Genomic DNA, 26,446 nt, shown 5'->3' on the forward strand with positions numbered 1-26,446 from the left:
CCTGTGACTCCTGTGATCCAATCAGCTGACATGATTTTGCATCTTTTCCCTTAGGACGAAGATCCTGAGACTAGTTGGATTCTCCTTAATGAAGATGACTTGGTTATCCTTTTATCACAGTTTCCATTTCATGAACTCTTTCAACATCTTCTTGGGTTTAAGGCAAAAGGTAGATGAATTTCTTTTGTCATATGTAAAATGTGGTAGCGGCAAGCTCAAACACAGGAACTTAGCATCAAGTCTTACTTCTTATGTGCAGGCTCCTGATTCATGTTCCACTTTGCCCAGCTCTACTACAGAGAGATGATTATATCATCTTGACAAGAGTGCCTTCCTTTCTTTTGTAATTTCCCACTTAGTGCTTAAATTCGAGAAGGTCAGCTAGCTTGCATATTGCTAAGCTTTAATTTTGCACTTTGTCTCAAGTTTCCCATTTCACGTTGATAATAGGAGTAACAGGGATTGTTAATTCTTATCCATTTTGGCTTTGCATCCTCACTGAAGTATTTACACCTGTATCCTTCGGTATTTTTCCATAGTAATAATACTTTTTCCTTTTCTCTTGTTAACTTCTAGGTGATTATTTACCTGAAACAACAAGACCTCAAGAGATGATGAAAATTTTTGCCTTTGCCAACTCATTAGTGGAACTTCTGGCTGTGGGGTTAGAAACCTTTAATAGAGCACGCTATAGGCAGTTTGTGAAGCGCATTGGTTATATGATCAGGTAATGCTGCCGTTGCATCTGTCTTGCTTTGCTTTCACCTTTGTCAGGCACAGACACTCTTAATTGGAGATGATGGATGTTTTAGTGCTATACATGAGGTCTCATTTTTCCAAAAATAATTTTTGTTTTGTTGTTTTTTTTTCACCATCTACCAGATGGCAATTTTATAAATATTTCCAGCCAAGATACTGGGTTAATTATCTCAAATTTAACTGGGTTGTTAGATGACTGTTCTTGGAGTTAATCAAGATCCTCAAGACTACTGCTGGGTGGGACAGGGAAGAGAAGGGGGTTACTGGAAATGCAGGCCCTTTCCCCTTCCTTTGCTTTCTCTGCTCTTCTACCTCTGAGCCTTTGCCTTGGAATTGTGAACTAGCTCTGGAAAACTGGCAATAGCTCTTTTGGTCTTTGCTTCCCTGTTTTCTCTCTTACTTATTCTAATTTCTGTTAAGTACCATTTTTAAAAAATTGCAAAGACTTACAAATCTGTGGCCACTCTCTTATACTGGGAAAGCACTATCATTTATTTGAGTGAAAAGTGGGTTTATGTTTTTATTATACAGTGTCTGAGTAAATACGAGAATATATACTGCTTTTCTTTGAATTAATTTTGTAGCCTCTTTTCTGCATTTTCAGTTTTTCTGTCTTTACTATATCATTATTATATCATACACCTTCGTAGTCACTTCAGCATATAAATATGCCATTTCTTCCATCCAAAAAAAAAAAAAAACCCAAAAAACTAAAAAACTTTTTCCTATCCCCACTTTTATTTCCAAAGCAAAGTAGATTTTAATTTCCTTTATATATAAGCCCATCAGCTTTGCAAAGCTGGGTAGGTGATTACAGGATGACATGAAAGGCTGGGGGCCACTTTTAAGGTCTAGAGAAAGTCTTTAGTAGAGAGGAATGAAAATGAGAAGGTGGGAAGAGGGATGGCTGGAAGAACTTGGAGGGTAATTTCTTAAAAGGTAAAAGCCTATGGACTTGGTATTATCAGAAGTCTAGACATTGGTTTTCTGCTTCTGCTTGTTAAATAAGGCCATAAATAAAACCTGTCCTTGGGTGCACGTATAAGATATAGGATTGACTGCTTACTATGTGCCAGGACTGTCCTTTCTTGTTTTTTTCTCTCATTAACTCTTTAGGAAAGATACTGGTGTTATTTTAAGGCCAGTATTCAGTCTTTACATTATTATTTCTATGTAAATATTTACAGCTGATTATTATAGCTTACTATGATTATGCTTCCTTTGTTTTTTCATCTGCTTACTCTTTTTTTGTATCCATTGCATATTCTTTTCATACCTTTCAGTTGTAGAACAGTTTTCCACAAAGTCCCTCTCCTCAGGTCATCCACTGGTTCCAGTTTTTCCCCTCGATTCTCACTTGAACTCACCACAATCAGGCTTTTCCCCACAACATTACCCAGAAGGCTGTTATGAATTACACTAATGAACATTGTGCTACTTCCTGTATCCATTGGTTAATTCTAAATCTTCATCCTACTTGATATCTTTCGTGTAGTTCACATAGCAGCCTTTCACATAGTTGACTAGTTTCTCTTTAAAACATTTTCTTTACTTGGCTTCCAGGATACCACACTCTCCTGGTTTCTCCTGCATTTCACTGGCCATTCATTTTCTGCCTCCTTGGTTTTTTAATGCTCATGTTGGCGTGCCGCAAGGCTCAGTTCCTGGACCTCTTCCCTTTATCCAGACTCCCTTCTTGGGCTCTCATCCATTCTTATGTTTTTAAATATCATTTATATGCCATTATAATTCTGAATTAGATTTCCAGCCCTTAACTCTCTCATAAATGTGTACATCTAGCTGCCAACTCAGCACCTCCACTTGGATGACTCATGAACATTGTAATTTAAAACATTCCCAAACTGAGCTTTCTCTCCCCAGTCTCCCAAGCTGCTGTTCGCATAGTCTTCCCAATTTCAAGAAATGGCAACTGTGTTCTAGTTGCTCAAGGAAAAAAAAAACCTGGTTCATTCTTCACTTTTCTCTCTTTTACGTCCCTAACAGCAAATTCTATCATCTTTACCTTCCAGATACCATCTTTCATCAAACCTAAGAGGCCGCTAATTCTAAATATGTGTATTATGTGCCACTAAGAAAAAGTGTTGTCAAATTATGGCATGTCGTCAATTTTAACATACATCCCAATTTCAGAGATGATAAAGTGTCAAAGATGTGCATCTTTTTGAATCAATAAAATACACTATTTCCAGAATGCAGCCCCTTTTCACCACCTTCACGGCTACCATCCTAGTGTGTACCAGTTATTTCTCATCTGAATATCACAATAGCCTCCTAACTTATATTCCTGCTTCTGCACATGCCCAACCCACCTCCTCCCACCCCAGTGTGTTCTTACAACAGCCAGCGTGTCCCTTTTAAATTGTTAACCAGCTCATGTCAGTCATTAATGTCTGGGAATATTAAGTTTAGAAATATTAAGTCACTTAGTGGAAAAGCCGAAGTCCTCGCGGTGACCTAGAGGGCCCTTCATGATCAGGTTTCCTGTTACCTTTCTGATTGCATTTCCACCTTCAGGTTGCATCTGTCACTTTGCTCTGCTTTAGGGACCTCTCTGGCTGCCTTGCTGTTCCTCAGATGTACCAGACATACCCAGGAGCCTTTGCACTGTCTCCTATCTGGATGCCCTTCCCTTAGATATCCTTGTGACTAACTCCTCACCTTCCTTAGGTCCTTACTCAGGTGTCCCTCTTCAGGGAGGCCTCTCCTGCTTCCAACCCCTAACATACTGTATTCCCATCCTTGCTTCATTTTTCTCTATATCATTTACTACTTTGTGACTATATATATATATATAATTTTGTTTATTGTCCGTTTGCTCACCACTAAATGTAAACTCCACGAGAGTAGGGGTTGGTTTATTTGATTTTTTTCTCACTACATTACCTTCAGAACCTGGAAGATAGTAGGTGCTAAGTAAATGTGTGTTGAATAATTTTAATGCTTCTAGTCTAAACAAGAGGATGCTGATATTGAGTGAGTTAGTGTAAGTGATGTATCATCTGTCTTCGTTCTCAGGATGACCCTTGGTTATGTGAGTGACCATTGGGCACAGTATGTCAGCCACAGTCAAGGTTTGGGACTGGCCCTGCAGCCGTACTCCGCAGAGAAACTACAGGTTGAGTTTGATGAGTTGTTTTTGAGGGCTGTTCTACACGTGCTAAAAGCCAAAAGGTAAGAAGTGTGGTGAAAATTGTTGAGAAATTACGCCCTGGCTAGTGAGAAGATTGGAGTGAAAGTCATTGACTGAAGTAGATCTCTTATAATAATGCCATCTTGTATTTCATCTATTTCTTACTTTGGACAGATTCTTTGGCCTTAGTTTCCTTATCTGTAGTATATCTCCTGCTAACTGAAATGATTTCTCTTTCAGATTTCTTTCCATCTTAAAATACCCTGCTTCTGATGTCTCAGTTTTGCCACCCCTGAGCTTTGGGGTGGCCTCGAGCAGGGGAAAACAGGGATAAATTCTATTACAGATCCAAGTATAGTGCCTATAGTCAGACGTAGTAGGTGCTTAGTAAACGGTACACACAATTTGCTGATTTTATTTTTCAGCTTGTCTTCCTGTAGGATTTTAGAGTCCAGGACTGCCATGGATTCTGGTCCCCTGTCTTTGTTGTATACACAATGTCTTCTGATGACACCATCTTTGCTGCCGCTTACGGTCTAGGATACATTTGAGGCTCAGGCAGGTGCACAGCAGTGTATCCCTCACTGCCTTCTCTGAGCCTCTGGTGAAGTAGGAGCAGATTCTGTAGCAGCACTGCTCCCTCTGCTGGGGGATGTCAGCCAGCCTCTACCCCCCGCAGCTCCACTGATGAATTGCTAGCTCCCCCTCCTTTAACCTCTCCTGAGCTGTCTACACTTCCTCTTGTCATAGTTCTCTTAGTCTCAGCTCCTGATGACTGAGTCTTGGTCTGCCATTTAGTGTTACCTTGGGCAGATCAGTGAATATTTATGGTGTCACTTTGTTCATTTGTAAGATGGAGATGATGGTAATGATACTACCTTTTCCATTGACCTCATGGATATGTTATGAGGATGAATATGTTATGTGGAGATGCTTTTTAAACCATAAAGGACTATTCAAATGTAAGTGATTGTTAGCCTTGTGTGGTTTCAGATGAAAAACAGATTATCTCCTCACTTAGAGAAAGATCAGGGCTTGTTGCCTAACTCTTAGCACTTTTAGCACTCAGTAAGGCTTGGGTCTAACATAAATAGAACTTATGCTTAGAAATTTATCTTTAGATTACTCTTACTGCACATCCTGTAGCGTCCATAAACTTGGTGGTCTCAGGAGGTGCATGCAGTCCTGTGCAGGAGTCTGCCAGGGATTCAGTGTAGCTGTCATGGTGCCAGGGGAGAGCCTCCCATCTCCCATCTCCTGCCATTTGGCCATGTGCTGGTGTAGCTGAGTGGCAGAACTCTTGCTCTAGCTACTCGCTAGCTCTTGCATAGAGAGCCATGAACTCTCTCTATAGCAATATATATGTATTTCACAAAGATGATCATTTGTTTTAAATTTTAAAACGTTGAGAATTATTGTTCTTTTTTATTGTGTGAAAATAACACGCCATTTGCCAGTTCATTATTCTTAAATATAATTTAGTTTAGGAAATATTTAAGAAACAGATATTTAAAGCCAGGGAATTTAAATTTATTTGGCATTCCTGTGGAAATTTCCTTGAGTAGCTGTCCCCCAATTTAAAAACAAATAAAAACATAGACAACACAAACCTAAGTCAAAACTTAACTGTGTGTTTGCCATATAGGGAATTTCATAACCTGAAATATACGCCATTTTATAACATTACTTTTAAGGTCTCTACAATTTTTTTCCAGTGTTTTGGGATCCTTTAAAACAGTGTCAGATCCCATGTGAGGTGTGAGGATAATTAATGAGACAGAAGCCTGGCCCACCTGAGCTTAGAAAAGTTTCTCCATCACTTTCACAGGTGTCTAGCTGTTGCTTTTCTATAGTGGGTTTTGGCCACCAGCAGCCTGCCTAGGTTCCATGGAAGTGGATTAGGCACGCACTATTTAGCTTTTTTTTCTTTTAATAAATGTGGTTTATTTGTAATTGGTCAATTTATAGTTGTACAACAGTTTTGAATGCTTACCTCTTTTTTTTTTCAGATTTTTTTCAAGTTGAGGTAAAATTCACATAACATACAGCTTTATTTAATAAGCATTTATTGAGTTGGTTGTTTTCGAGATACTGGTTTGGGGAGTGGGTAATTAAATTACAAAGCTCTAGGTTACATACTGGTTTATACAAAGATGAACAAGACCTGGTTTCTGCTCCCATATTGCTGGTAGGCTAGTAAGAAGGACATCTGTATACATAAATTGTAGTAACTTTGAGCTGTTTCTTTCACTGTGGTTTAAGGACGACTTGGTGCCAGATCACCTGCTGTGACTCTGGAAAGTGCAAATTCCTGGATCCCAATTGTGACCTACAAAATCAGGATCTCTGTCGATGGGGCTTGGGAATCTGCATTTTTCACAAAGTCTCCAGGTGATTTTTCTGCCCACTACAGTGTGAGAAACACTGGTAAAAGGCAGGATAATGCCAGACTCAGGTATGGTGGAAGTTCTGCAGTAGTGCTGAGGGGGAAATCAGAGGAGGGCCTCATCAGTGGAGGGACATCAGCATGGAGGCAGGGGGTTCTAGGAGGCTTGTTGGAATAGCCTCATATTCTGAGTGCAGAGAGGGCTCTGGTTGGAAGTATGGGTCAGAGATATATTTTGGAAGCCTTTGGATGCTGGACTGAGGAGTTTTAGCTTCACTCCGTGGTCAGTGAGGCGTCACTGCAGGGCTCTTGATTCTCTGCAACCCACTGCACGTGTGTATGTGTGCACATGTGTACCTGTAGGTGTGCTCACACAGTCATGTCTAAATAGCAGCCTCTCTGTCAGCCAGGTCTTAAAAAGGATCTTTGGTTCAAAACCCAGCTCTGCCTCTTAGTGCCCTCTCTGTGCCTTAGTAGCCTCATATGTAAATTGAGGATAATATCAGTAATAGTACTTGCCTCAGGGCTTTAATGAGAATGGAATGAGTTGATCTGTCTGTCCGTGTATCTATCCATCCATCCTGTCTCTCTATCCATCCTATCTCTCCTGTCTATCCTATCATCTATTCTATACCCTACCTACCTACCTACCTACGTACCCACCCACCCTACCCAGCCCACCCATCCAACCCACCCACGCCACCCGCCCAGCCCACCCTACCCATCCTACCCACCCTATCTATCTACATACTCTACCTCCCTCCTACCTCTTGTAATTAGAACAGTACCTGGTACAGAGTAAGTGCTCCCTGAGTATTCACTGTTACTGTTATTCACACCTGAGGTGTTTAACATGACAGAAGCATGTTAAAAAAATTGCTCTAGTGTGGTTTAAGATTTTTTTCTATGATACAGCCGAAAGTTTGTCTACTTTCTCAGTGTGGTCAAGCTGACTAATATATACAATTATTCCTGATCTTTTTAAAACATGCAGACTTGGCATTTGGCTGTTTATGTCTGAGATGCCCTTTGGGACACTGTCGGTCCAGATGCTGTGGAAGCTCTTCTACCTCATGCACCAGGCAGAGAGCGGGAGCTTGGAGCAGCTCTGCGCCACCCTCCAGCCTGCTGAGTGCAAGAAGCAGCTCCAAGGTATAGCCTCGCCTGGCCTGGTATTTTAAAACATGGGGAACAGCCATTTTTTTCTGCCTTTATGTATTTTCCCTCTTCATTGCTTTTTTCTTTTTACTTTTAGAATGACTAAGAGAGAGTGTTTCACTCTGTGTACTCACGCATGATGATTTTGAAATTTGAGAGACTGCTTAGTTGTTTTGGTTTATTAGATAGCAGCAGGCGTATCTTAAATCTAAATTTGATTAGTCTCAAACAGAGTGTCAGTAAACACAACGTTCTAGCTTTTAGGAAGCACCTTTTTGGGTTTGTGTGTGAAATTACCCTTTCTTTAAAATTTAATTAACAAGTATGTGTTGATTGTCTAGAAATTTGTTCAGGTTTTTTTCCCAGTTATTCCAATAATAACTCTTATAGCTTTTTATTTTTAAGTTGTATTTTTTTAATCAGCTAAGTAAAGATATAGACAGGTGTACTTAAAAAAAAAAAATTTTGGTGAAAACTTGGTAAGCTTTAATGTGCCATTACTCAACAACAGAGTATTTGTTTTGGTTATAATGTTAAAAACAAAAACAAAAAGACTGTTTAATTGGATGTCTGTTATAATTATTTTTAAGAATCACCTATACATTAAAAAAAAAGAATCCTGGTGGAAAATACCAAAATGCTAGTAGGATTTTAAAAATACCAAGAGAAAATTCTTTTTTCTGTTTAGATCGATATTTTCTATTCACTTGACTTTGACTTTTCAGAGCTTTTGCCATATCTTCTTCCACCTTAATGGTAATGTTTTAAAAGCTAATTAGGAAGTTTTTTCCCTTTCCCATTTGTTCTTTTTATAAATTTTTTAAAACTGTAAGGCCTGTCCCTTGATACGTACCTTGCAGCATTGTAAGTTAGAATGATAATTCCAATTTTCTATATTCTGGGAGTGCTCTGTACTAATTTCTGTTTTAAACCTAGTTTGGGGATGGGAAATGCAAATTGGTTTGGTAAGTGCCACATGGAAGTTATTTTGAAAGTAGAGGAAGTTTGATGAACTACTTTTGATTTCTCAAATTTGTATGCACATGAAAAGAGTTGTTGGCTTGTTGTGTTTTTATTGTAAATAGTTTCATCAGGGGAATTCCCCCCCCCCACCCAAACCTCACCTCCGTTAAACATTAAATTTGGCCTTTGTTTTCTGTCATGTATTGCAAAGTTTGTTCATACTGCCACCTACTGACAAAATATAATATTGCTTACATAGCATCCTTTGACAAATAGGCAAAAGACATAATTATTGTGTGTTGTTGAGTCGATTCCAACTCATGGTGACCGTATAGGACAGAGTAGAACTGCCCCATAAGGTTTCCTAGGCTGAAGTCTTTTTGGGAGCAGATCACCAGGTCTCTTCTGTGGAGCCACTGGTGGGTTCGAACTGCCCACCTTTCGGTTGGCAGTCAGCTGGCCACCTTTCGGTTGTCAGTCAGCTGGCCACCTTTCGGTTGGCAGTCAACTGGCCACCTTTCGGTTAGCAGTCGAGTGCTTAACCATTGCACCTTATTGTTAATTACATTTATCAGTATTTCAGTCATGGTTATAACTATAATTCTTGCCCCAATCTATTTTGTTTTAAATCTCATGTTTGTGCTGAGTAGTTTGCTGGTCTTGGCAGTTTCATTCACTAAGATCTTCATTCATTTGTCTGACAGTTATCAAGTAGCTTCAGGGGTGCCTGGTACTGGTAGTACTGCCTTCAAAGACGTCTCAGCTAATGACAGTGATAGTGCTTCCCAGTTAAAGAAAGCACTGACCAGTGACAAGTCACTTAATCTTATTAAGTAACCTTTTGAAACAGTTGGGGAAACGAAGGCTGGAGATGTTAAATGTTTCCTGAGACTACATTATACCTAGAGTTTTTAGGAATCTCAGAGGCCATCTGGTCCAGCCTTTTTCCTAAAATCCATTCTACATGCCTGTAGAAATCCATTCTGGAGAAAAGAAAGACCTTTTGTATCTTTAAGTATTTCTAAACGTCTCTTAACATTGTATCCTTTTTCTGTCTGGTAGAGTAATTTGAACTGATATAAATTTACTTTTTCCTTTTTAATTTTCTTGATATAAACTTGCAGACCCAGAGCATTTTGTGAACTTTGAGAAGTGTCTTTCTTCCATGAATAGCTCAGAAGAGATTTGCCTTCTGACTACATTTGCTCAGATGGCACAGGCCAGAAGAACCAACGTGGATGAAGACTTCATAAAAATTATTGTTCTGGAGATATATGAGGTTAGAATATTAAGTCTTATAAATAAGCTAAAAATGTTTTCTTTTGGGCTGTCCATTCATTGATTCTTTTGGTTACTTTTTTTTAAAAAAAGTAACTTCCTAGCTATTGTCTACACTTATGGAAGGAGATAAAGAATCAAAGGAACATCATTTTGCTATAAAACCAAAAAAAACCCATTGCTGTCGAGTTAATTCTGACTCACAGAGACCCTATAGGACAGAATAGAACTGCCCTATAGGGTTTCCAAGGAGTGCCTGGTGAATTCGAACTGCCGACCTTTTGGTTAGCAGCTATAGCTCTTAACCACTATGCCACCAGGGTTTCCTCATTTTGCTATAACCAAACCAAATCAAACCGTCGCTGTCAAGTCATTTCTGACTCATAGCAACCCTATAGGACAGAGTAGAACTGCCCCATAGGGTTCCCAGGGAGCGCCTGGTGGATTCGAACTGCTGACCTTTTGGGTAGCAGCCATAGCTCTTAACCACTGTGCCACCAGGGTTTAGGGAGTGTTAAAAACATGAATTACACTCATTTCATTTACCCCTATCTCTTGCAATTTGGTAGTTGAGTTTTGGTAAGGAATAGACAATCCGTAATCATGCATGAGGTTAAGGTCTAGATGGATCTGGAATTCCAGACTATGTTTATGGTCTGAAAAAATTGGGGAGAGAATATATACTTTATATGCATGAAATGACATGCTTAAGTTCCTTTGCTAAAGTAATAATTTATGCTCTTAACTAATGTTTTAAATGTTTTTTTTTCTATTCTTTTTTTTTTTTATTGTACTTCAGGTGAAGGCTTACAGAACAAATAGTTTCTCATGAAACAGTAGTACACATGTTGTTTTATGACATTGGTTAACAACCCCACAACATACTAACCCTCTAACTTCTCAACCTTTTTTTTTTTTTGGTGAAAATACACATAGCCAAAGATACACCATTTCAAAAATTTCTACATGCACAGTTCAGTGACATTGACTATGCTCTTCCAATTGTGCTGTTATTCTCACTTAAGAGGAAGGCTTACAGAACAAAATAGTTTCTCATTTAGCAGTTACTACAAATGTTGCCCTGTGACAGTGGTTAACAATCTCACAACACATCAACAATATCCTTACTCAACCTTGGGTTCCCTATCACCAGCTTTCTTGTCCCCTTCTGCTTTCTAGCCCTTGTCACTGGACTCCTGTACCTCGTTAGTCTCATTTGGTTTTATGGGGCTGTCCCCTCCCAGGCTGAACAGTGAACCTCGGAGGTAACTTCACCACTGAGCTAAAAGGGTGTCTGGGGGCCATACTCTCGAGGTTTCTCCAGTCTCCTTTAGGCCAGTAAATCTGGTCTTTTTTTTGTGAGTTAGAATTATGCTCTACATCCTTCTCCAGCTCTGTCCAGAACCCTCTGTTGTGATCCTGGTCAGAGCAGTCAGTGGTGGTAGCCGGGCACCACCTAGCTGTACTGGACTCAGTCCGGTGGAGGCCTTGGTAGCTGTGGTCCATTAGTCCTTCGGACTAATCTTTTCCTTGTCTCCTGTTCTCTTCATTCTCCCTTGCTCCCGAAGGGATGAGACCAGTGGCGTATCTTAGATGGCCGCTCCCAGGCTTTTAAGACCCCAGACACTACTCACCAAGGTAGAATGTAGAGCATTGTCTTTATAAGCTGTGTCATGCCAATTGAGCTAGATGTTCCCTGAGACCATGGTCCCCACAGCCCTCCGCCCAGCAATTCAGTCCCTCAGGGAGTTTGGATGTGTCTATGGGGCTTCCATGACCTTTTCTTGTACAGGTTGTGCTAGTTTCCCCTGTATTGTGTACTGTCTCACCCTTCACCCAAGATACCACTTATCTATTGCCTATTTAGTATTTCCCCCCCACCCTTCCCATCCCTGGTAACCAACAAAGATTGTTAAATTTTGTATGTGAACTTTTTCATGGGTTTTTACAATAGAGGTCTCATACAATATTTGTCCTTTTGTGATTGACTTATTTCACTCAGCATAATGTCCTCCAGTTTCATCCATGTTATGAGATTGTTTTAAATGTTTTTGACCAGAATGCACAGTAAAAATTACATTCTACATTGCATTCTGAGTATGTGTGTACGCGTGCACGCGTGTGTGTATGTAATTAAAGCAATACTTAATCTTAGTGTGATGTGCTCTCACATTTTTCTATTCTGCACTGTTATTTTCCTGTTCTGTTTCATTGTATTTAAAAAATGCTGGTCATTGGCATTAATGGGTTGCAGCCTATAGTTTGAGAGACATTGTTCAGGAGGAGTTGGTGAACACTGATATTTTAGAAGCTTTGTAGCTGAGTATCTTATTTTGTAGGAGAGATGAATTCAGTTTTCATCATTATAGTGATTTCCTCAAGTTGAGAGACATTTTGAGAACAAAAGCGCGGTTTATTGCTACTTACAAACTTTGGGGTATACCTTCTGGGTCCGTTACTTGAAGTCATTGTAACAAACACATAGTTGTCTTTCTCCTCTACTTCTCCTCTCATCTTCTAGCCTTCAGGGTAGACAGTTTTATGTCTGAAGTTCTGACATATGTTCGGACATGCTGTGCTCAGTGAGATTCTTTCTGCTTTACTTGAAAACATCCTAAATAAATTATGGAAATGTGCTTTGACTGATTATTGTCATTAAAAGTAACTTTTTTTTTTTTTTTTTGCCTTTTTAGGTGTCTTACCTCACCTTGTCCACTAGAGAGACTTTTTCAAAGGTTGGCCGAGAGCTTTTAGGAGCCATCACAGCTGTTCACCCTGAGATCACTTCTGTTATTTTGAATAGAGTTCAAGAGACCATTGATCAGGTTGGAATGGTAAGAGCACTGATTTTTTGTTTGTTTGTTTTTAAATGCTGAAGTAATGGAATAATGGAAAAGATAGGAAAGTTGTTGGGAATGGCTGGTCACTTAAGGGCCCAGCAGGGTGATTTGCCTATTCTGGACTTTTCATATAAACAGAATCATGTAATATATTTTCTTCTGTGTTAGCTTCTTTCACTTACCATAATGTTTTCAAAATTTAATCCATGTTGTAGCCTATATCAGTACTTCACTCCTTCTTATGCCCAAATAATATTCCATTGTATGGGTATACCATTTTAAAAAAGATATGCTTGATGAGGATTTTGTAGTAAGGCTATAAGATTACCCAAAATGTAGGCTATAACGTGTGAGTTCTTCTAGTGGCAGGCAGTCATACTTCATAATCTCAAAAGGAGTGTTTAAAGTGATAGTATTTCTCTCTGAGCTTATATTTGCAAAGGGCTCTTCTGTCTTGTAGTCACTGCATCATCCCTGGTTTGAACCCACCCAGAGGCACCTCGGAAGAAAGGCCGGGTGATCTGCTTCCAGTGGGTCACAGTCATAGAAACCCTATGGAGCACAGTTCTACTCTGACATACATGAGGTTGCCATGAGTTGGAATTGACTCAACAGCCACTAGTTACTGGTTATACTTTGTAACCATGTGTTGTGAAATGAATATCTGCTCTTGATTTATCATGACTTTTAATTTGGGTCTTAGTTTGGTGGTTTTCCTAAAGCTGAAGTGTACCAATTTACGTATGAAAAAATTGACCTTTACAAAGGATTGCAAAAATGTGCTTTTGGTGTATCATCAGGTTTAGTTCCTATTTGATTTAGTTGTCCACAGTTGCCATTTCACTTGTCTGGAAACCAAACAAAACCCCACCCACTTCCTTTTGGGGAAAAATTTTTGCAAGCTATTTAATAATGTAGTACTGTGGTAATATAGGATTGTCCCTAAATCTTGATTTTAATTACTGTTTTCTTTTTAATAAGGTTTCTTTATACTTGTTTAAAGAATTGCCTTTATATCTTTGGCGACCTTCTACCTCCGAGATAGCTGTAATTCGGGATTGGTTACTGAATTATAACCTGACAGCGGTCAAGAATAAACTGGCCTGTGTTATTCTAGAAGGACTGAATTGGGGATTTGGTGAACAGGTATGTGTTGAAACCATTTCCTGGAGATTAGGTTCTGTACACATCAGTTTCAAAGAACCATTTTCTCAAAACATTAGCCTCTGAAATTATCATTTGCAAGGTCTGCAGATTCTTTTAGCTGTGTCAGAGTTTAGGATCGTCTCTTTAATTTTGTTTTGCAAAGCAAGCATTCTCTTAAATGTAGATAAATTGCTCCACACTGAAAATTCTTCCATTTGTCCTTAGACCACTTGCATTTGTGGTTTTATCTCTGGCTGTTTACTGCAGTTCCTCCTATTTGCTCTCCTGCTTCTGGTTCCGTTTCCTTCTGCAATTTGTCTTGTATGTCATTGCCAGACTTGTCTTACGAAGCAATGCACATTGGTGAAGAGCCTGAGTGCAGAGCCAGGCTGCCTGGCTTCTGATCCTGGCTTGGCCACTTTCTAGCTGTGTGACCCTGAGCAAGCTTCCTGAACTCTCTGGGCCTCAGTTGTTCACCTGTAGACCCACCTCATGGTATTGTTGTAAGGGTTCAAAAAATTAGGACAAGTAAAACAATTAGGACAGTATTGGCACACATTAAGTACTCAGTAGGGGCAGTTATAACTAATAATAGTTTATTATTATTAGGGGTTTGCCTCCATTTCTTCAGGCTGTAAAGGAAGATTGGATGGAAAATTGGGTAGCAATTTCAACCTGTATTGTTGAACACTTACTTACTTTCACTGATGATAGAACAAGAAAAGGGAATGTAGACTTAATTTATTAAACATCTTCCTGGCTTATGGCAATGCCCTTAACTTACAACCCAAAATCTTTATGGAGATTTTGCTTTGGGTTGGAGTGGGGGTTAAATCGAAAGATACTTTTTTTGTCTGGGATGGTGGGTGAATAAGGCTCAAACGTATCTAGGTGCAATATAATCGTTCTTTAAAGATTTCTGTTTTTTTCCCATTGTCATTTTATAACTTCACTGTTAAGGGATGTGATTTTTGGAAAACTTGGGTTCTGCATCCAAGATCTTCTCTTACTGTTCTGCTTAATCTTTTAGTTCAAAGGTACAAAAAACCCAACGTGGTATACCTGTGGTTATTTTTCTTTTTAAAAGGGTGTCCTTCATCTGAATCAAGCAGTCCATGCTGAAGTGGCTCTAATGGTTCTTGAAGCTTACCAGAAGTACCTTGCACAGAAGCCATATGCGGGGCTTCTTTCTGAAAGTATGAAGCAGGTATTTCCCTCTCTTATGTATTGAGAACATAAAGCTTTATTGATAAAGGGCATGAGTGGATAAAGTATTGACTCCTAGGTTTCCTAAGACCATTTTTGGCAACTTAAGATGTTGAAATTGAGTTCTATGATTGACAAAGATTTTTCTTTAAGAAGTAGCCTTTATGCGACCATTTTCATGTTGTATAATTTGAGTTCAGCTACGGTGGTTTTCGGGAGCTGGCTTGTGTTGGCTCAAAAGAACCAATTGTTAAATTTTTGGGAGCTTTGAAAGCTGGTTGTCAAACTGTTGATAGCTTGAAATTGGCCATGGTGGGAGTTTTTACACCACCAAAATTAGCAAACGCCTCCCCGCAACTGGTAGTTAAATGTATTTACCAGCACACCATTGAATGGGTATCAACTTTTACATCATTTCCTTTTTGCTTAAGCTGACTCATATAAGGTTCACAAAGTGACTAGCAAGTAAGTGGAAGTGGTTGGTTGTACGTGAGAAATTTTTTTAAAAATTTTATTTATTTTGTTGAGGATTCATACAGCAAAACATACATCAATTGAGAAATTGCTTTAATGCAGTACATCAAACATTACTTGAGGGACAGTAAGTAGTATATTCCTCTTTTGAGGACTTTGTAGGTCATAAGAGGAGACGGGTGGGTGAGCTCACTGATTTATATGTGACTAATGTGGTTTAAAATAAATAATTGTTTTAGGTTTCATATTTGGCCAGTATTGTTCGTTATGGAGAGACACCTGAGAGCTCATTTAACCAATGGGCCTGGAGCTTGATCTTGAGGTTAAAATTGCATAAAAATGATTACGGAATGCAGCAGAATTGTCCAACTGTTCCCTTCTCCAGCACTGTCCCTGACATGACAGAGTCACCCACGTTTCATCCTCTCTTGAAGGCTGTGAAAGCGGGCACGCCCATTGGCTGTTATCTCGCCCTGTCCATGACGGCCGTGGGCCACAGGTACGGTGTTTAGGTTGAACCTGGAGGGTTGCTGAACATTGTTGTAGTCAGTGGTTCTAGGATCTCATCTTTCGCATCCCATGGATCTGAGGCCTTCATCAAATCTAGGGATAATTGGGGCCACATAACAAGGTTTTATTAATAGCTTATCAAGGGGAAATGCTGCCCTAATTCACATGAGACAGATTTGTAGCATCATCTCACCTTATTACATTATGATGAGAGTTATATCTATCACCTACGGTGGAATGTTCTAATAGTCATAATCATGAATATAAAACTTTGTGTTTTTCTTCTCTAATCATTATAGCATAATCAGTTTTTCATGTTGCCCTTGGCCATTATACGTGCCATTTTAAAAGGATGCAATAATATTCCTATTGAATGTATTTTTCCAAAATTAACTTGTCATTCCTGCCTGAGTTTTGTGATTATAAGTAATTCTTGGAAAGTGCATCTTTATCTGGATCATCTTTCATATTTTTTTCCATATATGAGATTGTTTCTTAAGGATAGATTGTGTGAAGCGAGCCAAAGGATAAGCAGATTTTTATGCTGGTTTACACTGACAGATTGAGCTAACTTTGGAATCTTCTCTTTGCTTTAATATCTTGTGGGAATATCTTTACAAGGAGAGCCCGTTGGAAGCACCATCTGAGAAACAATATGGCATAGTAGGAAGTGCTCTGGACTAGAAATGTGCAAACTCGAGCTCTCATTTTGAACCTAAACTAACCATTTATGTGAATTTGGGTACAACACTTCACCTCCTAGTCTCATTTTTCTCATCTTTAAAAAGAAAATATAGATGAAATTTTAAGTTTGGTCTTAGTCATCAAGAAGCCCTGGTGGTACAGTGGTTAAAATGCTTGTCTGCTAACCGAAAACTAGGTGGTTCAAACCCACCAGCTGCTCCGCGGGAGAAAAGATGTGGCAGTCTGCTTCTGTAAAGATTTACAGCCTTGGAAACCCTACAGGGCAGTTCTACTCTGTCCTACAGGGTTGCTATGAGTCGGAATTGACTCGACAGCAGCAGGTTTGCATTTGGTTGGATATTAGTTATCTAGTGCTGCTATAATAGAAATACCACAAACAGGTGGCTTTAACAAACAGAAATTTATTTTCTTACACTTTGGGAGGCTAGAAGTTCAAACTCAGGGTGCCAGCTCCAGGGGAAGGCTTTCTTTCTCTGTCAGCTCTGGAGGAAGGTCCTTGTCTTTTTGAGCTTCAGCTCCTGGGTGATCTTTATGTGGCTTGGCATTTCTCTTTGCCTTTTTCTGCTTACTAGCTTGCATTTAATCTCTTTTACATCTCAAAAGAAGTTTACTCCAGATACACTCTACACTAAACCTGCCTTATTAACATAACAAAGACAACTCATTCCCAAATGGGATTATAACCATAGGCATAGAGGTTAGGATTTACAGCACATATTTTTGGGGGACACAGTTCAATCCATATCAAGTTCCTTTCTACTTCCAGAGTTCTGATTCTAATATTCTTATGTGAAAATTGGGTACGCAAAAATATATTGGAGACCTGAGGTAATCCAGGTAGCATGTAGGCTGATAGGTCATCATAAGGACATCGTTTTATGAACAGGCCATGTTGTATCTTCATTGCCCTTTCCTTTTTCCATAGCATTGAGAAATTCTGTGCAGAAGGCATTCCACTGTTGGGAGTTCTGGTCCAGTTGAGGCATTTGAGAACAGTGGTCCATGTTCTGGACAAGATTCTCCCTTTGTTCTACCCTTGCCAGTATTACCTTCTGAAGAATGAGCAGTAAGTATCTCCATCTGTGGCAGGGAACATTCTTTGGAGAACAGCCCAGCAAGTGCAAATGGCTATGACTTCTGGTTTCTCAAGTGAAATATAGGGAATTGATATTTCAATAGTGTATATTTTATGAGGTAGAAAAGTTGCTGTATCCCAATTTAGAATTCAGGTTATTAGGTTATGCCAGTTTTATTATCATGAAAGCTGTTTTCCTTTATAATTTAATTTTGAATTGCTTAAAACTTATTAGTGTTTGAAGAATCAGTTATTTCCATTAGATTCTGGGAATAGTGCCCTTGACGTTGAGCAGAAAATGACTATGTCATTGTAACAATAGCAAAACAGATTGATTTCAAATGCCTGAATTATTATGCATAGTACAGTATTTTACAAGTGGTTAATTTACACAGGAAGGTGCTCATCCATGAGACACTTATAATCTTGTTGGGAAAATAAGACATTTGGGGTGATATCAGTTCTATAACAAAATATTGGGAAGACCATGCTATGGTGTATAGATTGTATTTGCATTATATGGCAAAATTGTTGTTGTTGGGTGCCATCAAATTGATTCTAATTCATAGTGACCCCATGTGATAGTAAAACTGCCCTATAGGGTTTCCTAGGCTATAATCTTACGGGAGCTGATCGCCAGGTCTTTTCTCCCATGAAGCTGCTGGTGGATTTGACCGCCAACATTTCAGTTGGCAGCCAATTACACCACTCAAGCTTCTTTCTAAGAAATCGGGTTTAGAAGGGTGGAGGGAGCCCCGGATATTTTACCACTGCAGTGTCAAAGAACGCAACAGCGGTGTCTCAGCAGGGACCAATGGGACCTCCTTATCTTAGACTCGTGCCCCGTTGCCTGGAACTTTAGAGCTGATTCCGTGTCTAGAGACTGCCAAGTAAGGATATTTTAGAAATTCAAGGAGTTGGGTCAGAAAGTACTGAGCCCAGGTGAAACATTTGTGATTGGAATCCCAGGAGTGAACTCTAGCTGGAAGATACTGGAAGATGGAGAAGAATGAGATTCGACTGAAAGAGGAGGTAGAAAAGAGAAAGGAGTCAGCCAGGAGGTGGCTCTGAGATTTCCCTGCAACCTCCCTCCACGCTGTTTTCTCCGGTCTTCATAGGTGGTCTTTAGGATGGAGAACCCAGGACTAGGGAGCTCTAAGTTTCTCTAAAGTCACAGAGGTGCCAGTTGCCATTGCACCAGGGAGATACACCTTCTTGTAAAAAGAAAAGAAAAAGGAACAAAATCTGCTTCCTGCAGCGATGTTACAAAAAGCTATTAAAAAAACTGTTCTAATTGAAATTAGTATTCACAAGTAGTTAAAAACATCACTTATCAGAAATTTTTTTTTAAACAAAAACTTTAGCTCAGGTTATTGGAGTTGATTGCCTTAAAAAAAATAGACATGTGATTGTCCACATCCGTTGTACCCTGATAGCAGCCCTATAGCTCATGCTCACACAAATGAGGAGAAGCCAGTGAGCAGTGGAGAAGCCAATGAGCAGCATGTGAGCACCGGGCTCCAGGCCTGGGGGCATGTAGACGCCACTTGAGCTCTGCATGGTGACCGCTGTCTGGAAGCAGGGTGCACACTCACCCGCCTGGCACTCCTCATAGTGGTAAGGCACCGTGGCCTTGCTGCCAGGGTCTGGTGCTTCCAGGAATTGTTGTAGGTAGGGTCACTCATGTAGTGGTTGATGAAGGAGTGCTTGGGCAGCTCATCTTTGTAGTCAGAGTTGGTGGCCTTGGACTCGGCTGTGTCCAAGGACTTCTCCTTGAGGTTCATGCTCCTGGTCAGCATGGCCCCATTTTTCTTGCTGCAGATGTCCTTGTCTGAGTAGCGCAGCCTGCCCTGACTGGGCTGAGGAAGGGAACTGGTCCCATTTTTCTTGGAGAAGGTACACTTGACATTAAGGTGGTGGTGGTGGTTTTCCAGGGCAGCAAATCCTCCACTGTCTAGGATCATGGACCCCTCCATGTTGGAGATGCTCTTACCTGTGCTGCAGTTCTTGTATTTATTTTGTCCATGCAAGATCAGGGCAGAGACCACCAGTAGGATGATAATCAGGCTGGAGAGTGCCACCACCAGGAGGAACCACCACTCTGTAGAACAGGGCTTCCACTTGGGTGTTTTTGGCCTAGACTCTGTCTGCAGCCATCCGGTGCCTCTCTGCTCCCCTTGTGGTTCTAGTTCTTTTTCTAATACACCTTCACATTACTGTTCTTCAACCCACCCTTCACTTAACCCCAGACAGCAAGTAAAATTACGTGGAGTTTATGGTAAAAGAAATAGCTGCTTGAGGAGGGAGGGAGGGAATTAGGGATGGGATGTTAATTAAGATTTTCGATTGCATGGTGAAAACCCAATACAGACTAGTGTCGCCAAGAAGGGAATGTATTGGCTCATGTGATTGGAAAAGAGAGAACTTAACTCTGACAGAGTGGGATTCAGAAGCTTCTAATAACGTTAGGTCAGTCTAGAGCAGTGGTTCTCAGCCGGGGGTGATTTTGACCCTAGGGGACATTTGGTAATGTTTAGAGACATTTTTGGTTGTCACAACCAAGTAGGAGTGGTGGTATGCTATTGGTATTTAGTGGGTAGAGGCCAGAGATGCTGTTTAACATCCTTCAGTGTACAGTATAGCCCCCAAAGCATTAGTGGACCCAAAATGTCAGTAGTGCTGAAGTTGAGAAACCCTGGACTAGTGTTTCTCTTTCTCTCTCTTTATCCCCTGTCTCAAGTCCTTTGGCCCTGCTTCTCTTCTCTCTCTTTTTGGCTTTCTCCTGCAGGTGTACTTTTTCCCTGAGAATGAGGTGCCTGGATACAGAGAGAACTAGGTGTCATCCTAATTCCGTTTGGGAAAGACAGACTATTTATGTCATTGCTCTTATAAAACAATCCCTGCTTGGTCCGACTTAGATCACGTGCTCTCCCTGGGCCAGTCTCTGTGTCCATGGGATTGACCAGTCCTGAGAGGAAGGTGGACGGGGATTCTGTATTGAGAGCCCCTGCCTCCCAGAATTCTATAGCATGGGGGAGGGCCAGTCCCACTAAGGAAAGGTTGTACAGTTATTAGAAAGGAGAAAGAGAATGTAGGGTGAACAGAAGCAACAAATGGCCCTACAAAGAAGACTTTATGGAAGAGGTGGATCTCTGTTTGAGCTTTGAAGGGTGTGTACACTTTGGGCCAGTGGAGAGGAGCAGGCAGGGCAGGGCTTTTTCACTCTTGGTAGGGGGTTGAGAGGAGAGTTTAGAGGGGCCAGGCTGGGACTTAGCATGAGTGAAGGCATAGAGGTGGAAAGAGAACCATCCATCCAGGGAGCAGGGAGGAGATCACCTGTAGGGACCTCATGAAGAGTGATGGGCGGGGGGCAAGGTCAGATGTAGAGGAGCCCTTGATAGGTGGGTGAGGGGACAGACAGAATATCCAAGGGCCCAAGGGGAACATTACAGGGGCCATTTTTTAAAGGAGTGTGCCAAACCTGCCTGATGATGAGAATCACATGGGCGAGCTTGTTAAATAAGAATTTTTCAGTCCCTCCCCTGGAGATTCTGCTTTAGTAGGAATTGGGTGGGGCCTGAGAACCTTTTTTTTTTTTTCTTTAAATAAGCACCGAGGCACCCGGCAAGTCTGGGAATGCTGTCATCTGGCCAGTACACTCCCACGCACACACACAAAAACAAAACCTGTTGTTGTCGAGTCAATTCCAACTCATAGTGACCCTATAGGACAGAGTAGAATTGCCCCATAGGGTTTCCGAGGAGCAGCTGGTGGATTCAAACTGCCAACCTTTTGGTTGGCAGCCTGAGCTATTAACTGCTGTGCCACCAGAGCTCCCTGGCTAGCACATATGTCCTTATTCCATCATTTACTAGTGTGTGAATACAGGCAAGTTCCTTAACTTTTCATATCCTCCATTTCTTCATTTGTATCATGGGATAATACCACCTCTCGTATAGGATGAGTGTAAGGGTTAAATAGTATTGTGATTTTTTAGACAATATTTTAAAATTGGATGTAATGGTCTATAATGTTTTTTCTCTGATTGTTAAATTTCAAGCAGTGGAGACTCTTTCCAGGTCCTGTTCTCTGAACTCTTACAGCACTTTACTGGTACCTTTCCTGCTGTAACTTTTCCTCTATTCTGGAGTGGTTTGGGCCTATATCTGTGCCTCCTGTGAAATAAGAAGTGCCTTCATTCACCAGTCACAACTGCTTATTGAATCCTGCCACACAGGGGACAAAGCAGGCCCTGGCTCTGCCATGAGACACGTAGGAAGTTACTGCCTCCTCAGAATGTACTTACCAATTTTAAGAACTGTGAAGGAGCACGACGGTGCTGTGAGAGAGGCTGATGAGATAGATGTATTTTAGATGAGGGGTGGTTAGGAAGCACGCTCTGAGGAAGGGACATTGTAGGTGAAACATGAGGGATGAGTAGGAGTTTGCTAGGTTAAGTGTGGGGGAAAGACTGTTTTAGGCAGAAAACCCAGCAGAAACAAAGGCACTGAGAGAGGAGAGAGCCCAGAGCACCCAGGGAATTGAGGTCTTCACTGTGATGGTATCCCTCATAGTGCCCCATACACCACCTTGTATAAAGTTGACACCCAGTAAAAGTTTACTGAATGATTTTAAAATACCTCCGCTTTTATTGGTGGGAGTGGTGGAACACAGTTTTAGGGGTTTTTCCTCTCATACTCTTTAACTTGGATGTGTTTGTGTGTTGTGGATCTGCTCACTACACTTCTACAGGTAGGCAGAATTCCTTTTAATTTAACCCACATTTATATTTGAAAACTTTATCCCTCTGAAATTCCTGAAGATATATATTAGAAACTGTACATAGAGCTTCGGTCTAAAAACGGGATCTATTTAAAATTTTTCTGTTACCTTACAAGTAATGAGACACTGGAAATTCTGTTGACTCCTGATTGGAAAGTAAAGTGTGTCATCCTGTGTGCTTGGCAGGTTTTTGTCACATCTCCTCCTGTTCCTGCACTTGGACAGTGGCATCCCTCAGGGCGTGACACAGCAGGTCACCCACAAGGTGGCACAGCACCTGACGGGAGCCAGCCACGGGGACAACGTGAAGCTTCTCAACAGCATGATCCAGGTCAGGGCCCTAGCAAGCCCCTAAACACACTCTCACCCATCTTCCCAACCAGAAGCTTCTAGTGTTAACACATTTATGTTTGGGTCATTTCAAAACTTGGCATGGCATACTTGGCCAAGAAGGTTAACAGATTCAAGCTTTGCAGCAGAAGTCAGTGTTGTTTTGTTGGTATTTTAGAAATGTGGGACAGTGGGAGATTGGAGGCTGGTTATTACCCGTCACATCACCTGAGCCTTTTCTCCACAGGCGCACATATCTGTAAGCACTCAGCTCAATGAAGTGGGCCCCATTGCTGTGTTGGAGTTCTGGGTTCAGGCTCTTATAAGCCAACATCTTTGGTACCGAGAACAACCCATCCTCTTCCTCATGGACCACTTGTGTAAAACAGCTTTTCAGCTGATGCAGGAAGACTGTGTACAGAAATTACTTTACCAGCAACATAAGGTAAGCCTGTTAGAGAAGTTGTCATTCAGTCACTGAAAGGCTCCATTGTAGCCTTCTAAAAAGGTTCACCAAAATGCACAGTTCTCAGTACTGCCTGGTGGCCACTGCCTTTTTTTACACTTAGTCCTACTCATGACTTATGTCAATAACCACAGTCCACTAGCACAGAGCCCAGTGAAGTCAGAAGAAAGAGCACCCCAGGAAGAGCCAGCTCACTCCATCTTGCTGTAGTGCACTGGCTGGGACTATCGCTGCTGGTGGGCTTATTATAGAAATCCATGTCTTATTAGAATCTTCTACTGTAGTAAGACAAATGCTGATATACTTGAAAAGATCATTGGTAGGTTTTTTGTTAAAGTCTCTCTTTGCCCCACGTCTTTTGCCGGAGTAGAATGCTTTGGGCTACCACTGTGACCGGAGTCTGCTGTCTTCTTTCGTGAGCTGGATCGTGGCTGGCAACATCACTCCTTCCTTCGTGGAGGGCTTGGCCATGCCCACTCAGGTAGGAAACCCACCAAGAAAAGGGTGGTAGGACTCTTTGTTATCTTTGTGAAGTTTAATATTACCATCCTTGCTAATAAATTCCTAATAGCCTAAAATCACTAACATTTATTTAGCACTTACCATGTGTAAGTGCACCTTTTCATTTGATCCTCACAACAGCCGTCTGCTGAAGTTGTGTTATTGCCATTCCTGTTTTACAGAGGTGTTAACCGGAATTTAATGAGGTTCAGTGGCTTACTCAGGCTCAAACAGCTTGTAATCAGACTCCAGTCTGCCTGACTGCAGAGCCTGACAGCAGAGTGGTAAAGAGTGTGGGCCCTGGAGCCAGATGGCCCAGATTTCAGTTTAGGTTCTGCTGTTTGCCAGCTGTGTGCTGCAGGGAACTCACTTACCTCTCTTTCCTAGTTTCCTCAGTTGTCAAATGAGAATGATGTTTGCACCTACATGTAAAGCACTCAGAACAGCAGTTAGCACATAGTAAGGGCTCACTAAGTGTTGGCTGTTATTATTGTTGTCATCATTATCATCAGCAGCATTAGTTTCATTATTATCATCACCTCTTAGACTTTGTATGTTTTAATATATCTCCATTTGATTACTTAAACCAGTAATAACATTCTTCATCCTGCCTTCATAGTTTTACCTCCTGCTCGTCCCCAATCTCATGTGATCCAGCTGAACCAAACTCTTTGCTGTTACCTGGACAGACCCCTGGTTTTTCCACTCTACCTTTGCCTGGCTGATTCCCTTACCGGGCATGACTCTCCTTCCAGTCTCTAATAGAGCCTTCTCTGATACATAGGTAGTCCTCGACTTAGGACGTATTTGAGTTACTATGAACCGTACTTACGACTGTTTTTTTGGTACATCTTATCATTAGTAGTATGTACTACATACTAGGGCTTTGAACTGGTTCTGCCCGATTCAGTCGTGGCTGAGGAAGCAACACCGGAATAGAGTCGAATTTTTAAAGTTACAGCGAACTGGAATGATAGCTGGAACAGGAAAAATTACGAGTTGAAGCCCTGCTAGAAACTTAATCTCCCTATTAGAGAACAAGGGCAGCATATGCATTACATGATAACCAAATCTCTTGCCCTTAGTTTTTGAGCACAGTCCGAAGTTGCGCTGCCCCGCTCAAAGATGGCAGCACCCTGCTCAGAGATGATGGCACCCTGCTCAAAGATGGCGGCCAACTGCACTGCTTTGAATGTGTGGTGCTCTCCTACAGTCCTGCCAACAATCCAGTCTCGTGCATCAGGCTCCTGAAAGGGCTCACTATGCCTCTTCCGAGTTTCGCATCCCAGGGCTTTGACCTGTTAATTATTCCCGTGCTGAATCTGCCAAATTGTAAAACTTCTTGTCTGTTCCTGGTTTGCTTTGTCAGCCATGACTGAACTGGTTCGAACCAGTTTGAAGTCCTGCTACAGACAGTGTTGCTGCACGTAATTTGCTAATGTTATCATTCTCAGATGTTCTCTTGCAGATGTTCAGTTTTATGATTTACTGTTCAAAACACTGCCGTATAGCAGGCTCTGGCCTGGTCTACAGTGAAGTCATTGTCGGTGCTGGGAGTTGTTAACAGAAAGTTAGGCGGTGTTCAACCCTAATGCCATATGACAATTGAACTCCGCATGTGCCCGACAGCCGTTAATACTCCGACTTCATTTTTATGACACTGACGCCAACTTCATTGTAGCCTAGGACTGTTACCCATTACCCATTACCCATTTCTATTGAGTCTATTTCAACTCATAATGACCCTATAGGACAGAGTAGAACTGCCTTATAGGGTTTCCAAGGCTATAAATCTTTACGGAAGCAGACTGCCACATCTTTCTCAGCCTGGGCCTATAGCGTGATCTTATTTAGCGTTTCACACTATAAGAAGCATCAGGATAACATGATGGAAGAGATCAGTGGAAAAGTTGTTCATATAGCAAGAATGCTGAATTTAAGAAGGAGAATTGACAGATGGGGACTTCATGGATTTTGAAGAGGAAAGAAATGCTGAAAAAGGAAGAAATAATGAGGACGAGGAACTTATCTTTCAGTCATTGAAAGGCTCTACTGAGACAAATTTACAGTGAAAGGGTTAGCTTTTTCTGAACTAAATCAGGGGCTTCAGTTGCTTGAAAACATAGACCTAAACACTGATCGCTTTGCTAAAGTCAACAGGCAGATTCAGGAAGCAGTGAAATGTTGCCATGCACTATATGAAGACAAAAAGAAAAGGACCATATAGACAACTGACACTAATTTTCTGACTAGAAATGCCATTCCCAGGGGTAATCCAGACGATCCAGAAGTGCAGTTATTACTGCAACTGACAAAATGTCACTGTCCAATTCTTCATCGTCTGAGTAAATTTTTATGAGTTGTGTATTTTTTTAAATGTATTTATGTATTAAAATATATCTGTTTCTATGTAATGTTTCCATGTAATGTTTCCAACCCCCAAAGACAAATAAAAGATCAGCTGTATAAAGACATTGATAATAGAAGACAATAATAATGAAAACGAAAAAAAAAAAAAAATGTATTCAACTTACGTCAGAACTGACTTAAATGACAGAGTTGTTGGAATGGAACCCCATCATAAATGAGGGACTACTTGTACTTATTGGGATTATGCCCTCCTGCCTCTAGCTTCGCATAGCACTGTATTCCCACCCCTGATTTAGTACTCACCACTCCTCACTTCCCATCTTGGTTACTTATATGTTAGTCTTGT

The 26,446-nt window shown here is 40.9% G+C and overlaps 2 protein-coding genes across 2 annotated transcripts in view; one reads left to right on the forward strand and one right to left on the reverse strand.

The window, feature by feature from the left end:
- Positions 1-26,446, forward strand: part of EPG5 (ectopic P-granules 5 autophagy tethering factor) — a 125,855-nt gene that overhangs the window by 19,623 nt on the left and 79,786 nt on the right. Inside the window, exons 8-20 of the mRNA XM_012556797.2 lie at positions 55-169; positions 577-727; positions 3,796-3,951; positions 7,291-7,448; positions 9,542-9,696; positions 12,389-12,529; positions 13,517-13,681; positions 14,769-14,888; positions 15,601-15,860; positions 17,502-17,642; positions 22,620-22,764; positions 23,011-23,208; positions 23,600-23,710. Coding sequence (XP_012412251.1) covers positions 55-169; positions 577-727; positions 3,796-3,951; positions 7,291-7,448; positions 9,542-9,696; positions 12,389-12,529; positions 13,517-13,681; positions 14,769-14,888; positions 15,601-15,860; positions 17,502-17,642; positions 22,620-22,764; positions 23,011-23,208; positions 23,600-23,710 — 2,016 coding nt within the window. The remainder of the gene's footprint in view (positions 1-54; positions 170-576; positions 728-3,795; positions 3,952-7,290; positions 7,449-9,541; positions 9,697-12,388; positions 12,530-13,516; positions 13,682-14,768; positions 14,889-15,600; positions 15,861-17,501; positions 17,643-22,619; positions 22,765-23,010; positions 23,209-23,599; positions 23,711-26,446) is intronic.
- LOC111821350 (protein sidekick-1-like) lies at positions 17,659-20,742 on the reverse strand. The gene has a single exon (XM_023735389.1). It carries the CDS (start codon positions 19,625-19,627, stop codon positions 19,106-19,108), a length of 522 nt encoding a protein of 173 aa, XP_023591157.1. The 5' UTR covers positions 19,628-20,742; the 3' UTR covers positions 17,659-19,105.

Source organism: Trichechus manatus, unplaced genomic scaffold, assembly GCF_000243295.1.
Source record: "Trichechus manatus latirostris isolate Lorelei unplaced genomic scaffold, TriManLat1.0 scaffold00078, whole genome shotgun sequence".
NCBI classification, from domain to species: Eukaryota; Metazoa; Chordata; class Mammalia; order Sirenia; family Trichechidae; genus Trichechus; species Trichechus manatus.

Bases quoted from the DNA above. Each gene is read 5' to 3' on its own strand.
- LOC111821350 (XM_023735389.1), bottom strand. From the start codon at position 19,627: ATGGAGGGGTCCATGATCCTAGACAGTGGAGGATTTGCTGCCCTGGAA.